The following is a 13,303-nucleotide window of genomic DNA, read 5'->3' as shown; positions in this document are numbered from 1 at the left end:
GAGTTTTACCATGGGGTGAAGGGGTACAAAGAAAGTCAGAACATCCACCCCGATTGTTCCCTCCCCACACTGTGGGATGGAGGGAAAATGGAGTTATCACGGTGAAGAGATACAAAAAAAGAATATCAACATCCCCCCGATTGTTCCCTCCCCACAGCGTGGAATGGGGGGAAAATGGAGTTTTACTGGGGGGTGAAGGGGCACAAAAAAAAGAGTATCAATATCACCCCAATGTCCCCACACTGTGGGATGGAGGGAAAATGGAGCTTTACATCAGGGTGAAGGGGCACAAAGAAAGTCACAACATTCCCCCAATGTCCCCTCCCACCCTGGGCCACCAAAGGCCTTCAGCACCTGAGGAAAGAAGGGAATTTTCCCCTTGGAGGAGGCAGCCAAGTGGGGTCGGGCTCCTCTCCAGGGAGCAGGGACAGGAGGAGAGGGAATGCCCTGGGATTGGGCACAGCAGGAATTTCCCAACAGAAATAAAGGGTGCTCAGCAGGCACTGTGACTGCCCAGGGAGGTCTGGATGGTGCCTGCCTGTCACTCTAATTCTTTAGCCTTCTGATAATTTTTTACATATTTTTTCTAGAGTTTCTCAAAACAATGTAGATCATTTTCATATTTTTCAGTGATGGGACTTCTGAATTGACCATTAGGATCAGAGAGGTGTTCCTCTCATCTACCAATCCTTGATCAAATTTCTGATCCTATTTAAACCCCTAAATAATAATCAACTGCCCCTTCTCTGCTCACTTCAACCTGACCCAGGTGAGTGTGTGGTTCTTTTGTGTCCCCAACAGTGACACCCACCCCCCTGGGATCTCCCTCCATCCTCACCTGTCTCAGGTGAGCCGGGCAGGGTGGGCAGGGGCGGTGGGGCTGGGGGCAGTGGCACTGAGGAGGGGACAGGGACAGGGACAGGGACAGCTCCAGCAGGGCCACACGTCCCTGGCACCGCCTCTGCTCCTGCTGGCACCATCCCCGAGCCCAGCGCCACGGGCAGGATGGAGATGTCCCCGTCCCCTTTCTTCTGGATCTTGATGGTTCCCTGCTTCTCCAGCTCGTGGATCTTCTTCTCCAGCGTGGACTGGCGCTGGATGGCCTCCTCCTTCTCCTTCACCATCTTCCTCAGGGTGTGCACCTGGCTGTTGGCGTCCTTGTAGATCTCCTGCAATGACACGGGGACAGGGGATGTGCATTCAGGATTCCTCATTCTGCAGGGTCAGAACAGATCCAGAGAGGGGATTGCACTGCACCGTGCCCAGGGCAGCCCCAGCCTGAGGAATTCTGGATTCTCCCACCCTTTGGGACCTCCACAGGTCCAGAACTCCCACTGGGAATGCTCCACCAGTGATTCCTGGCACATCCAAAAGGACTTGTGTCCATCCTTTGAGTGCACACACAAATAATTCCACCTGAAATCCGCCCCAGGTTCAATCCTGGGGAGCCAAGAGAATTCCCCTGCCCCAGATCCGTGATCTCCCCTCCCTGCATCCAGAATCCATCCAGGATTCCCCACCCCACTCACCCGGATCACGTCCAGTTCTTTGTTCCTTTGCATGAGTTGCTTTTCCAGTTCCACAATCTTGGCCATGGCTTCGTTCTCCGTATCCTGGAGTTTTTCAGATAACTGTCCAGCAAAAGGGAAATGGGTTAAATAACTGGAAAACTGAGGGGGTTATTCATCAAAATAAGAGGTCACTTCTTGGATAAATTGATAAATTATTGATATTCCAGGAAACCCTGAAGCTTTTCCTTGGAAAGAGAACAGATTCCTGCCTGAGATGGGAGACATCAGGTTGGAATGGGCTTGGAGCAGCCTGGGATAGGGGAAGGTGTCCCTGCCCATGGAACTGGATGGGTTTTAATGTCCCTTCCAACCCAAACCATTCCCTGATTCCTGCAACACCTCAGAGGGGCAAACACTGAGATAAGAACATTATTTTTTACAAATGATTGCAATACAAGGATGGTGAGAGAAGGAAAAGCCTTTTCTCAGTTTTAATGTACAAAAAACCCTTTTATAAAAATTCTTTCCCAAAAGCCAGGCTGTGCCTTCCAGCCTAAAGGAAATGACACCAAGGTTTGGGACAGCATCTACATAAGGGGATTTTCCAGCCCCTTCCCTCCTGAGCCCCTGTTTAAAGCACAGCCAGGATGTTTTTTCCCCTATTTTGGGTTTGCTCTGCTGAAGAGTTGGAATTTTCCATGAAAATCAGCTCTCCCAGCTCCCACACCTGTGCCAGGTGAACCCTCCCGGAAGCACAACCAACACCTGATTTTTTCCCAGTTCAGAGTTTTTCCCAGCAATCCTGAAGCATTTTCCAAGTGAATCTCTCCCCAAACCAGAATCCAGGTGGAGCCACTCACATGGGAAAGGTTTTCTTCCAGTTCTTCCACCCTTTCCAGGGCCGCGTTCTTGGTCTCGGCGTCCTCCAGCAGAGCCCCCACGTCGAACACATTGTCCAGGTAGGCCTGGATCTGCACCTGCAGCTTGTCACTCTCTGTGTGCTTCAGCTTCTGCAGGGCCCAGGGGACACAGGGGACACGGGGGACACAGGTGACACAGGGGACACAGGGGACACAGGGCACCTCCACCACCCAGGGAAACCCTTTGGACACTGAACGTCCCCAGTTCAGGGGCTCGTCCTCTGTCACTCCAGGGGACATCACAACTCCCCTGCCCACTGGAGTGAGGGCTTGAGGGTCTCTCCCAGCCCAAACCATTCCAAGATTTCCTCTGTGTTTGCTGGGAAAGGCTCTGCCTGGTTGGACTCCCCCAAACACACCCATGGCTGTGTCCAAACACATCCCACAGAGCCAAATCCCTCTCCTGGAGGGATCAGCAGGGATAAATCATCCCCACGCCAACAGCAGCAGAGTTTCCATGGATGAGCTCCCAAGGAAAGGGAGAAAAATAAAATGCTGCCTGGAGAGGCTGTGGCTGCTCCAATCCTTGGAATTGTCCAAGGTTTGCCCAGGGCCTGGAGCAGCCTGGGATGGATGGTGGAATTGTCCCTGTCCATGGCAGGGATGGATTGAGGAATTCCTGAAGGTCCCTCCCAACCCAAACGATTCTGGGAAAAGGGGAAACAAAGCAGCAGCTTCCCTCCGACAGACAGACACCAGAGGACTCAGAGAATCCCAAAAGAGACTTTTCCAGCCTGGAGAAGCCGTGGCTGGAGCTGGGGGGACGTGGCAGGGCGAGGATGGCTGTGGTTCATCCTCCCTTTGTTATCAGGCTCCAGATTTAGCTCCAGGCTGTAATTCCAGCTGGCTGCAGCCATCCCCTGCTGGCCACGACGGGCCCCTCCAGCTGTGGCACAGCCCAGGAGCTGTGGGGTGAGCTTTTGGGGAGGTTTTTTGGGGAGCAGACTCACATCCAGGTACTCATCCAGGCCCAGCTTGGTGAACTCGTACTGCAGGTGCACCCTGAAGTTCATGTCCTCCACTGAGTGCACCACGATGTTGATGAACTGCATGCAGGCCACCTGCAAGGACAGCCCAGCTGAGCCCAGGAATCCCCCTACAACAGGATCCCCAGGTGCAGGATCTCTGAATTAATTCAGAAATCCTGCTCAGAACGGACCCACGTTAAATCCAAGCGCTGAGCAGGAGTTTAAGGGAGAGTTTTCCTGATTAAAAGGAGTTCAAGGGAGAGTTTTCCTGATTAAAAGGAGTTCAAGGGAGAGTTTTCCTGATTAAAAGGAGTTCAAGGGAGAGTTTTCCTGATTAAAAGCTGGATTTCAGCTTCTCACATTCCAGCACAGAGCTTAAACCCCCATATCTGGGAGATTTTTTGCCACCAACACCCTCCCTGCTGTCCCAGCTCTGCCTGAGACAGCAGGGCCAGGCCCAGGGAAAGAAAACAAAGAAAAAAACAGGATTTTGTGGAAAATACACTCACCATGAAGTCAATGTTGTTGTCTTCATTCCTGAAATGCTCCATGAGCTTCTCAAAGCGCTGCTTCTCCCCACACACCTGCAAACAAGCACCACACCTGGCCTCAGCCCCACAAAGGATTTTAAATATATTTTATCTGCTTGGCCAGACCCTCTCCAGCCAGGTTTCCTCCTGTTAAAATACCTCTCATCACAAATAATTCCATGTGGGGACCTGCAGTGTGAGGCTGAGGAGCCTCAGGTACAATTCTTGCATGTTTGTAATTACAAAAGAATTTTTTTTTATCTCTTTCCTCCTTAAAAATTGGATTTTATCCATGAGTGGAAGGAGCAGAGTTGCACCAGGCTGTGCCACAGCTCAGAGACGACTTTTCTCTGTAATTAGGGACAAACCCAAATGACAGGGAAAGGGGGAAAAAAAAGAGAAAATTATCCCTGGCTAAAGGAGGAGTGGAAATAAATAAATCAGTGCAACAATCAGCTGGGTCAGAATTCCAGAGAGACCTTCCCAAAAGATGTCCTGGATTAGCTGAATTCCAGATTATTTTCTTGGCATTTCTTCTTGCCTCGGAGCAAAACATGTTTGATTCTTCAAAGTGATGGATCACCTTCAGAACAGCTCCTCAATTCTGGGTTTATTTCCAAAGCACCTGAATCCTGGGTTTATTTACAAATTCCAAATGATTTCCCACCCAGAGATGCCACAAGCAGCTCCTCCCCTCCCAAACCTGATTATTTTGGGATATTTTTGTATGAAACAACATTGCAGCTTTGCTGGGTGAGAGCAAAGCTTGGGAAGCGTTCCCTGCACTGAGCCAGGATTATTCCTGGGGTTTTGTCTCACTCAGATCCCTGTTTGGATCCCTGGAGCATCCCAAAGCTCCTTGTGCTTGCCTGGAATTCTGCTCCTCCTGGAATGTGGATAAAAGCACAGAGCTGCTGCTCCCAAACCCATGGGAAGGAGGATAAAGGGCTGGGAATGCTGCTGAGGGAGCTCCTCAATGGGATATCCCATTCCAGCAGCATTTTGAGAAGCTGGGAAGAAAAGATGCTGGAATTGTTGGAATTCCAGCTCTTCTGCATCAACACAAAAACAATGGAATGGACACTGTGCTCCAGGGGAAACATGGAGCTTTATGGAAAACCCTTCCTGGAGGGAATTGAGGTGGATGAGGAGGCTCCAATCAATCCTGAGAGAAAGCAGAGACACCCAAATTTTGCTGCAGCAGCTCCACCGACCTCCTTGAAGTTGTCAAATGCAGAGAGAATGATCTCGTGGCCCCCTCGGACCAGGCAAACGGCTGCCAGGAGCTCCAGCACCAGGGCCTTTGTCCTGGGGAAAAAAAACAAAACAAAAAAAGAAAAACTCAGGGCCACATCTGATCCCTCTGTTCCCAGCCCCAGGGAAAAGTGGGAGCTGCAGCCTCATTCCGTGTGTTTTGGAGCCTTTGGGATGGATTTCCCTGCAGGTGCACAGTGCTGATCCTGGGATTTCTCCTCTCCTGGGATCATGCAGTTCCCCCTCCCCGTTTTAAAGCCTCTCAAACCATGCAGGGATTGAAATCCCAAGTTGGAAATTCAAGCAAAAAGGCAGGGCTCAGGTAAAGGCAGGGTTTGAGAGCTGCTGCTGCTCCTCCCAGGGAATTCCCTGCACACACCTGGAGGGAGGAGCAGCTTTGCATCTTCCCTGGAAAAACTGAAAATTCCCAATCTGCAGTTTCCCTGACACAACTCTGAATTATCCTCCATGATAATTCATATTTCCAGCCCCCCCAAAAACACACACACACTCCACTGCAGGAACACAGGCTGTTGGAGCACGTCCTTCTCCTTAAAAATCAGGAATTTGAGCTGATTTTCAGCAGTGAAAACAGAGAGAAAACGAGATCACTGAGAGAGAAAAAAAAAAAAAATAAAACATGCAGCAAACTCAGTGTAACCCTCATGGAAATAATTCCACAGTGTTTTCCTTCCAGAATTCCTGGAAAACAAAAGACTTTTCTGGGGCAGCTGAGCTCTGAGCAGAGGCAAACCATGCACACACAGAAAAAAAAAATAAATAAAATTAGTCCCATGCTCAAGCAGAGGTTACAGAACAAGAAATACCTTGTGGGCTCTCAAAGGGTCAAGGTTATCTTTGGAAACCAGAAAAAATGGTCACTTCCCTAGGAAATTTTAAATGGAATGTTCAATTCTGCCTCCTCAAGGGGTTGGATTTTTTTTTTTTTTTTTTTTTTTTTTTTTTTTTTTTTTTTGGTTTTTGTTTGTGTTTGTGGTTTTTTTTTTTTTTTTTTTTTTCTTCCTGCCACCAGAAGAACTTCCAGGGTTTTTTAAGGATCAAGGGTTAAAACAAACCCAGTTTGGGCTCTGAGCAGGTCAGATCATTCCAGTCACATTTTAAAGGATTTTTTTTAATCCACCACTTCTTCCAAGAGTAAAAATTTGGGTTCTCCCCTGATTTCCAAGCACTGGAAAATGATAAAAATGCTGATGAAAAAAAATGACTTAAAAATCATAAAAAACAATAAATTTCCCATTTATTCTTGGCTTGGTGATTTAGGGGCTGAATAAAAGGAAGAAGGAAGAAGTTGTTTTACTCAGGACAGGATTACAGAAAACACATCCAGGGCTGGTTTTATCAGCTCATCCCCCTGTTCCACTTTTCCTGGAACCTGCCAAGGTTCAGAATTCTGGGATCACAGGGATGTGAGGGACAGGAGGGACACGGAATCACCACCAGCAGTTCCACAAAGAAATTCCAAGCTAAAGGATCTTGGATAACATTCCCTAAAGAAGGTTTTTCCTTCTCTTCAGGAAAATCCCACACGGAGCTGCTCGTTGCCTGTGGGGTTTTCCCTGCAGCCAAATTTCAGCTGAATCCCAAAATTCCAGGATGGTTTTGGTGGAAAGGAGCTTAAAAATGATCCAGTGCCACCTTCCCACTGTCCCAGGTTATCCAACCTGCCCTTGGGCACTCCCAGAGATCCAGGGACAGCCAGAACTCCTCTGGGAATCTGTGCCCACCCTCCCAGCCAGGAATTCCTTCCCAAAATCCCACCTAAACCCACCCTCCTTATAAAGCCAGAATTAAAGCAGGAGAAGCATCTGGAATTACACACCCACTGCTCATTGATCTGCACCACTCCAGATCCAGCTGATCCAGAATTTTTTTCCCTACAAATCCCCCTCTGGCAGCCCTTCCCAAAGCCTCTTTACTCACCTGCCTGTTAAACCCTACAAGCAGGAGGAGCCTACCTGGGGTTCTTGTTGTTCAGACTCAGTGCAATCTCATTAACGGCGTGAGGGTGGGACATCACCATGTTGAATCCATACTGGAAAGAGAGGAGACAGTCCTGTCTCAGTCTGACACCAAAATCCCACCAAAATCCCACCAAAATCTCATCAATTCCTCCAAAAATCCCACCAAAATCCCACCAATTCCTCCAAAATCCCACCAATCCCACCAAAATCCCCCCAAAATCCCACCAATCCCACCAAAATCCCATCAATTCCTCCAAAAATCCCACCAAAATCCCATCAATTCCTCCAAAATCCCACCAAAATCCCATCAATTCCTCCAAAAATCCCACCAAAATCCCATCAATTCCTCCAAAAATCCCACCAAAATCCCACTAATTCCTCCAAAATCCCACCAAAATCCTATCAATCCCACCAAAATCCCATCAATTCCTCCAAAAATCCCACCAAAATCCCACCAATTCCTCCAAAATCCCATCAAAATCCCACCAAAATCCCACCAATTTCTCCAAAATCCCATCAAAATCCCACCAAAATCCCACCTCCCTGACCACATCCCACAGCAGCTTCTCCCAAGAAAACCAAAACTTTGTGGAATTTAAACCCAGAATTTTTCATTCTCCCACTGTCCATCCCATGGGTATTCCATGATTTTACAATTCCCTGTTGGAAGTGCTGGGTTTGGCCATTTCAGCAACAAAAAAAATCTCCAAGAGCTGTTCCTGCACCAATCCCAACCCTCCAATCCCTGTTTAATCGTGCCTCATTTATTTTCTAAACTGGAATTTGATTCTCCTGGAGTCCCTGCACCAGCACAGCTGGATTTGCTCTCTAAACCCCAAAAATAATTCTTTTGGAATCTGCTCCATTGGATTGTTCTTTCCTGTCCACCCCCAGGGCAGAGATAAATCCCTCCCAGCTCCTCATTGAGGTGTTCTCCATGGTTTTAACTGGTTTTGGGTGAAAATCCCAAATTTCTGGTGCTTCCAGGGCAATGCTGCAGGATCCCAGTATCCCATTGGAGACAAAAAAAGTTCAGGGAAATAGGATGAGTTTGGAATAATTGGTTATTCCCACTTATCCCAAGTGCTTTGCCATAAGCACATACAAGGCAAAACTTGGATTTTCCATTCTTTTCCTAAAAATTTCCTATTTTGAAGTGTTTACTGCTAAATTCCAGACTAATTATAACCTAATTAGCTGCATGTTTAATGAACAGGAGTCAGCCCAACACATCCAGGCTCTTATTGCCCTTTCCCTAAACCCCTAAATCCCAGAATTGGCTTCCCATTCTCATTCCTTCCCATTTAATGAGAATTTCAATATTTCCATCGATTTTACCTTTTAAAAAACCCCCCACCCACCTTTCCCTCCCCATTTCCCACCAGCCAGAAAACCCCAGGGAGTTACCTGGTAGTTCATGATGGCTCTTAAACACATGATGCAAACATGGACATCATCCTTTTTACTCACTAATCTGGAATTCTTCAGGGTTCTTCGGCTTGGCAACGTGTTGTACCTGCAAAAAAATAAAATAATCTTCATTTCTCATCAAGCACAGGAGTGTTTTCAGGGAGTGAAATGAAAGGAAGAAGGATTTTCCTCCACTGGGTGAGGAGGCAGGAGTTTTCCAGAGGAGAAGTAGAAAGTTATTTGTGGGAATAAAGGAGGAAAAGGTCCTGGCAAGGATAAAAATCTGGATTTTTATTATGGCTCCACAATAGGAGCTGCATCTCAACCTTTCCTGCCAGCACAGGTGAATATTCCCAATAAAACTGGGAATATCACACTGGTTTATTGTGAATTTCTGGCTCAACCTTGAAAATTCCCTCCGTTTGAATCCACAAAAAAGACAAGGACAGGGAATACCACACTGAGTTTATTGTGAATTTCTGGCTCAACCTTGAAAATTCCCTGTTTAAATCCATAAAAAAGGGAAGGACAAGAACACCACATTGAGTTTATTGTGATTTTCTGGCTCAACCTTGAAATTTCCCTTTGTTTAAATCCACAAAAAAAGGCAAGGGCAGGGAAGGGTTTATTATGGAATGAACCAGGTAAACAGTGGTTTATTGTGACTTCCTGGCTCATCCCTGCAAATTCCCTGTTTAAATTCACTATAAAAACAGAACAGGGAATACCCCACACTGTATTTAATGTGATTTCCCAGCTCATTCCTGCAAAATTCCCCCTTTTTCAAGCAAAAAAAGGCAAGGACAGGGAATACCACACTCATTCATTGTGACTTTCTGGATCAACCCTGCAAATTCCTTGTTTAAATCCATAATAAAGGCAAGGACAGGGAATACCACACCAGTTTATTGTGACTCTCTGGCTCATCCCTGCAAATTGCCTGTTTAAATTCATTATAAAAACAGAAACAGGGAATACCACACTGGTTTATTGTCATTTTCTGGATCAATCCTGCACATTCCCTGTTTAAATTCACTATAAAAACAGAACAGGGAATACCCCACACTGTATTTAATGTGATTTCCCAGCTCATCCCTGCAAAATTCCCCCTTTTTCAAGCAAAAAAGAATAAGGTCCCACACCAGGGCTGGTGTTCCCTGTGCCCACAGTTCTCAATTTCCACAATCCCTGCCCTGGGCTTTTCCTTCCCAGCTGTGCTGAGATGAAAGGAATCCCCAAATTCAAAGCAGGATTCTGTCAAAGGAGATTTTTAAATTTTTTTTCCCCACCCATAAATATGAACGAATCCATCAGCTCAGGGATTTTGGGAAACGTGACCCACTTTGGGATCAGCACAATTGGAGGGGTTGGAGCTGAATTTTGGGAGCTGTGCTGGATTTTTGGGATATTCCAGGTGGGATTGAGCCCCCAAGGCTGTCCCACATCCCTCCCCTGGATCAGCTCTGTGCCCACAGTGAGCTCAGGGATGGCTCCTGTCCCAAATGTCCCTTCCCCAGTCACAGCTGGAGCTGAGTGACCTCAAACTGGGAAACCTGAACTGCCCCCAGACCTGCCAATTCCACACAATCATCACACCAAATATGAAAAACACAGAAAAAAAAAAAAGAAAAAAAAGAAAAAAAAAATTAAAGTTATTTAGACCCACAGAGATGGTTCCTACACTGCTTTATCTCAGATTTAAATTAGGCAGGGCCTGAAGGGGCTCCAGGAGAGCTGCAGAGGGACTGGGGACAAGGGCTGGAGGGACAGGACACAGGGAATGGCTTCCCACTGCCAGAGGGCAGGGCTGCCTGGGACATTGGGAATTGGGAATTCCTGCCTGGGCTGCAATTCCCAGATTTGCTGGGGCTGCCCCTGGATGCCTGGAGTGTCCCAGGCCAGGCTGGATCACCCTGGGGTGGTGGATGAAGGTTGGAATTAGATCCCAAACCCCTCTGGAATTCCAGGATATTCCCAGGGCAGGGTGCAGAGTTTGACTGGCCCAATCCAATACAAATCCCAGCTGATTTCTCCCAGCATTTTCACCTTTGGAGCTGCTGGAAAAGCTCCTGTTCTCCCCTGGCTCCCGGGAGAGCAGCCCAGGGTGGGGCTCACAGAGATGAGGAGCTGGAATTCATCAGGGCTGGGGGGGTTTGGGGTCCATCCCAGGCCAGTCTGGAGCACCCTGGGATGGTGGGAGGTGTCTCTGCCCATGGCAGGGTGGAGAGGGATGGGCTCATCCCAGAGGACTCTGGAATATCCCCATGTAGGAGACTCCACTCTTGGACACTCCCAGGGCAGTTCTGCCTCCTGTCCCAGGTGGAATTCCCTGGGATCAGCTCCTGCCCCTTGTCCCACCCCTTGGCATCACCAGTTCCCTGCTCTGGGCACATTCCCAGCTCCCAGAGCTTCCCCCTGTGCTCCAGGTGAGCCCTGGCCATGGGATGTGTCCTGAGCCAGCCCTGGGGACAGAGGGAATTCTGCCCTGGATTCCCCTCCATCCCCTCATTAAAATGATTCCTTCCCAGAGCCACCAGAACCAAGAATCCACAAGGAATTTTGGTGCAGGAAGCCCTGACCACGACTCTGCCCCTGGAATTGAGGCTGGGGAGGCTTTTCCCTGTTCCTGCAGCCAGCCCAAGGCTCAGGGATGGTTTTGCTTCCTCCTCCAAGGCGGCTCCAACACCTCCCTTTGAGCCAGGGAAAGGGGGAATGAGCTTCTCCTGCTTTTCCCCTTCATTCCTGCTTGGCCCAGCAGCTGGAGGAGTCTTTGGGTTGGATTTCCTGTCTGCTGCAGGTCCCAGATGATGTCACCCCCAGGATATTTACCCTGCTAATTGAAGGCAGATGGTTCCTCTTCCATTTCTCCTTTGCAAGGGGAACTACAAAAACCTTTCCCCTGCTCCAGAGCAGGAACTGAGACAAGCTGAGCCTGGGGGAGCTCCTGCACAGGGAAAGGAGGTTCCTCCTCCTGTGAGGAGGGAGCTGATCCAAAGATTTGGGATGAGGAGGATGAGGAAAAGAACAGGATTTCAACAGCATCGTGGGAAAACCAACAACAGCAAAGCCAAGGCTGATCCTGGGCTGGAACAGAATTTGAGGTTCTTTTTCTCACCCAGATCTTTCTGTTAAATAGTAATTCCATAATTTTAAAATATATTTTAGGGCCATGGAGCCACTCTGGAGCCAGGCTGGGAGAGCTGGGAATGTTCCCCTGGAGAAGGGAAGGCTCCAGGCAGAGGTGGGAATGTTCCCCTGGAGAAGGGAAGGCTCCAGGCAGAGGTGGGAATGTTCCCCTGGAGAAGGGAAGGCTCCAGGCAGAGCTGGGAATGTTCCCCTGGAGAAGGGAAGGCTCCAGGCAGAGCTGGGAATGTTCCCCTGGAGAAGGGAAGGCTCCAGGCAGAGCTGGGAATGTTCCCCTGGAGAAGGGAAGGCTCCAGGCAGAGCTGGGAATGTTCCCCTGGAGAAGGGAAGGCTCCAGGCAGAGCTCAGAGCCCCTGGCAGGGCCTGAAGGGGCTCCAGGAGAGCTGCAGAGGGACTGGGGACAAGGGCTGGAGGGACAGGACACAGGGAATGGTTTCCCACTGCCAGAGGGCAGGGCTGGCTGGGACATTGGGAATTGGGAATTCCTGCCTGGGCTGCAATTCCCACATTTGCTGGGGCTGCCCCTGGATCCCTGGGAGTGTCCCAGGCCAGACTGGATCACCCTGGGATGGTGGATGAAGGTTGGAATTAGATCCCAAACCCCTCTGGAATTCCAGGATATTCCCAGTGCAGGGTGCAGAGTGTGACTGGCCCAATCCAATACAAATCCCAGCTGATTTCTCCCAGCATTTTCACCTTTGGAGCTGCTGGAAAAGCTCCTGTTCTCCCCTGGCTCTGGGAGGGCAGCCCAGGGTGGGGCTCACAGGGGTTTTTTGGGTTCCATCCCTGTGATTTTGCTGGTGATGGGCTGGAAACTGTGGGGCTTTTATCAGCTGACAGCAAAAAAAAAAAAAAAATTCCTTCAGCAAGGAAGGTTTTGGCTCATCCCAGCAGTTTGGGCTGTCTGTGATCTCCTGGAGCTGCTCACAGAGATGTTCTGGTAAATCAGGAACAAGATCACAAAATGACAAGTTCCCCAGGCCCTGAGCAGTGCAGGTGTCCCTGGCAAAGCCCCAGTTCAGTGACTGCACCTCCCAAAACCGTGTCAGGTTTAAACCCAATCACTGAACACACTCAGAGCCCATTTATGGATCTGCCTGGATCCTTCTCTCCTCACAGACTCGACACATTCTGGAGGAAGAACTGAAGTTTCTCAGTTCAATCCACATGAAAACTCCAATATTTTTGCTCAGAAGAAAGGGAATTTCTAATGGGCTGGGACAGTGCAAAGCCTGCATTAATATTTATCTGCCAGCAGAGTCTGGCTCTCAGTAAAGCTCCTTCTCCCAAAAAAGCAGCAATAAAACCCCCAAAGGTTCTTCCCCTCTTTTTTCATCCTCCTGCCCTCATTTTGGTGTCGGTTTCCCAAATCCCTGAGCCTCCTCTGGAGGAAAAAAGGATTTTTTTTTTCCTTTCAGTTGCCAGGGAAACGCAGGGAGCAGAGAATTGGCAGTTTCAGCAGTGCTAAAAGGAGCTGGAATTGGAGAGGGATGGACAGAGCTCGGCCCATCCTCAATTTTGTATTATCCTGGGAGATTTTCTCAACTTTCTCCTTTTTTTTTTATTTTCTCCAAGAGGGAGGAG

The 13,303-nt window shown here is 48.7% G+C and overlaps 1 protein-coding gene across 4 annotated transcripts in view; it reads right to left on the bottom strand.

Moving 5' to 3' along the window:
- FMNL2 (formin like 2) overlaps positions 1-13,303 on the bottom strand; it is a gene marked incomplete at its 5' end in the record, with an annotated part of 112,196 nt that overhangs the window by 16,799 nt on the left and 82,094 nt on the right. For all 4 annotated transcript variants that reach the window (XM_083864803.1, XM_083864804.1, XM_083864802.1 and 1 more), the window contains 8 exons: positions 839-1,169; positions 1,530-1,631; positions 2,372-2,521; positions 3,382-3,492; positions 3,909-3,983; positions 5,144-5,237; positions 7,160-7,236; positions 8,573-8,681. In XM_083864803.1, coding sequence (XP_083720929.1) covers positions 839-1,169; positions 1,530-1,631; positions 2,372-2,521; positions 3,382-3,492; positions 3,909-3,983; positions 5,144-5,237; positions 7,160-7,236; positions 8,573-8,681 — 1,049 coding nt within the window. The remainder of the gene's footprint in view (positions 1-838; positions 1,170-1,529; positions 1,632-2,371; positions 2,522-3,381; positions 3,493-3,908; positions 3,984-5,143; positions 5,238-7,159; positions 7,237-8,572; positions 8,682-13,303) is intronic.

The sequence above is a fragment of the Zosterops lateralis genome (assembly GCF_965231275.1).
Source record: "Zosterops lateralis genome assembly, chromosome: 7".
Taxonomy (NCBI): domain Eukaryota; kingdom Metazoa; phylum Chordata; class Aves; order Passeriformes; family Zosteropidae; genus Zosterops; species Zosterops lateralis.
The sequence above is the reverse complement of the archived record's forward strand: the minus strand, read 5'-3'. Positions and strand labels throughout refer to the sequence as shown.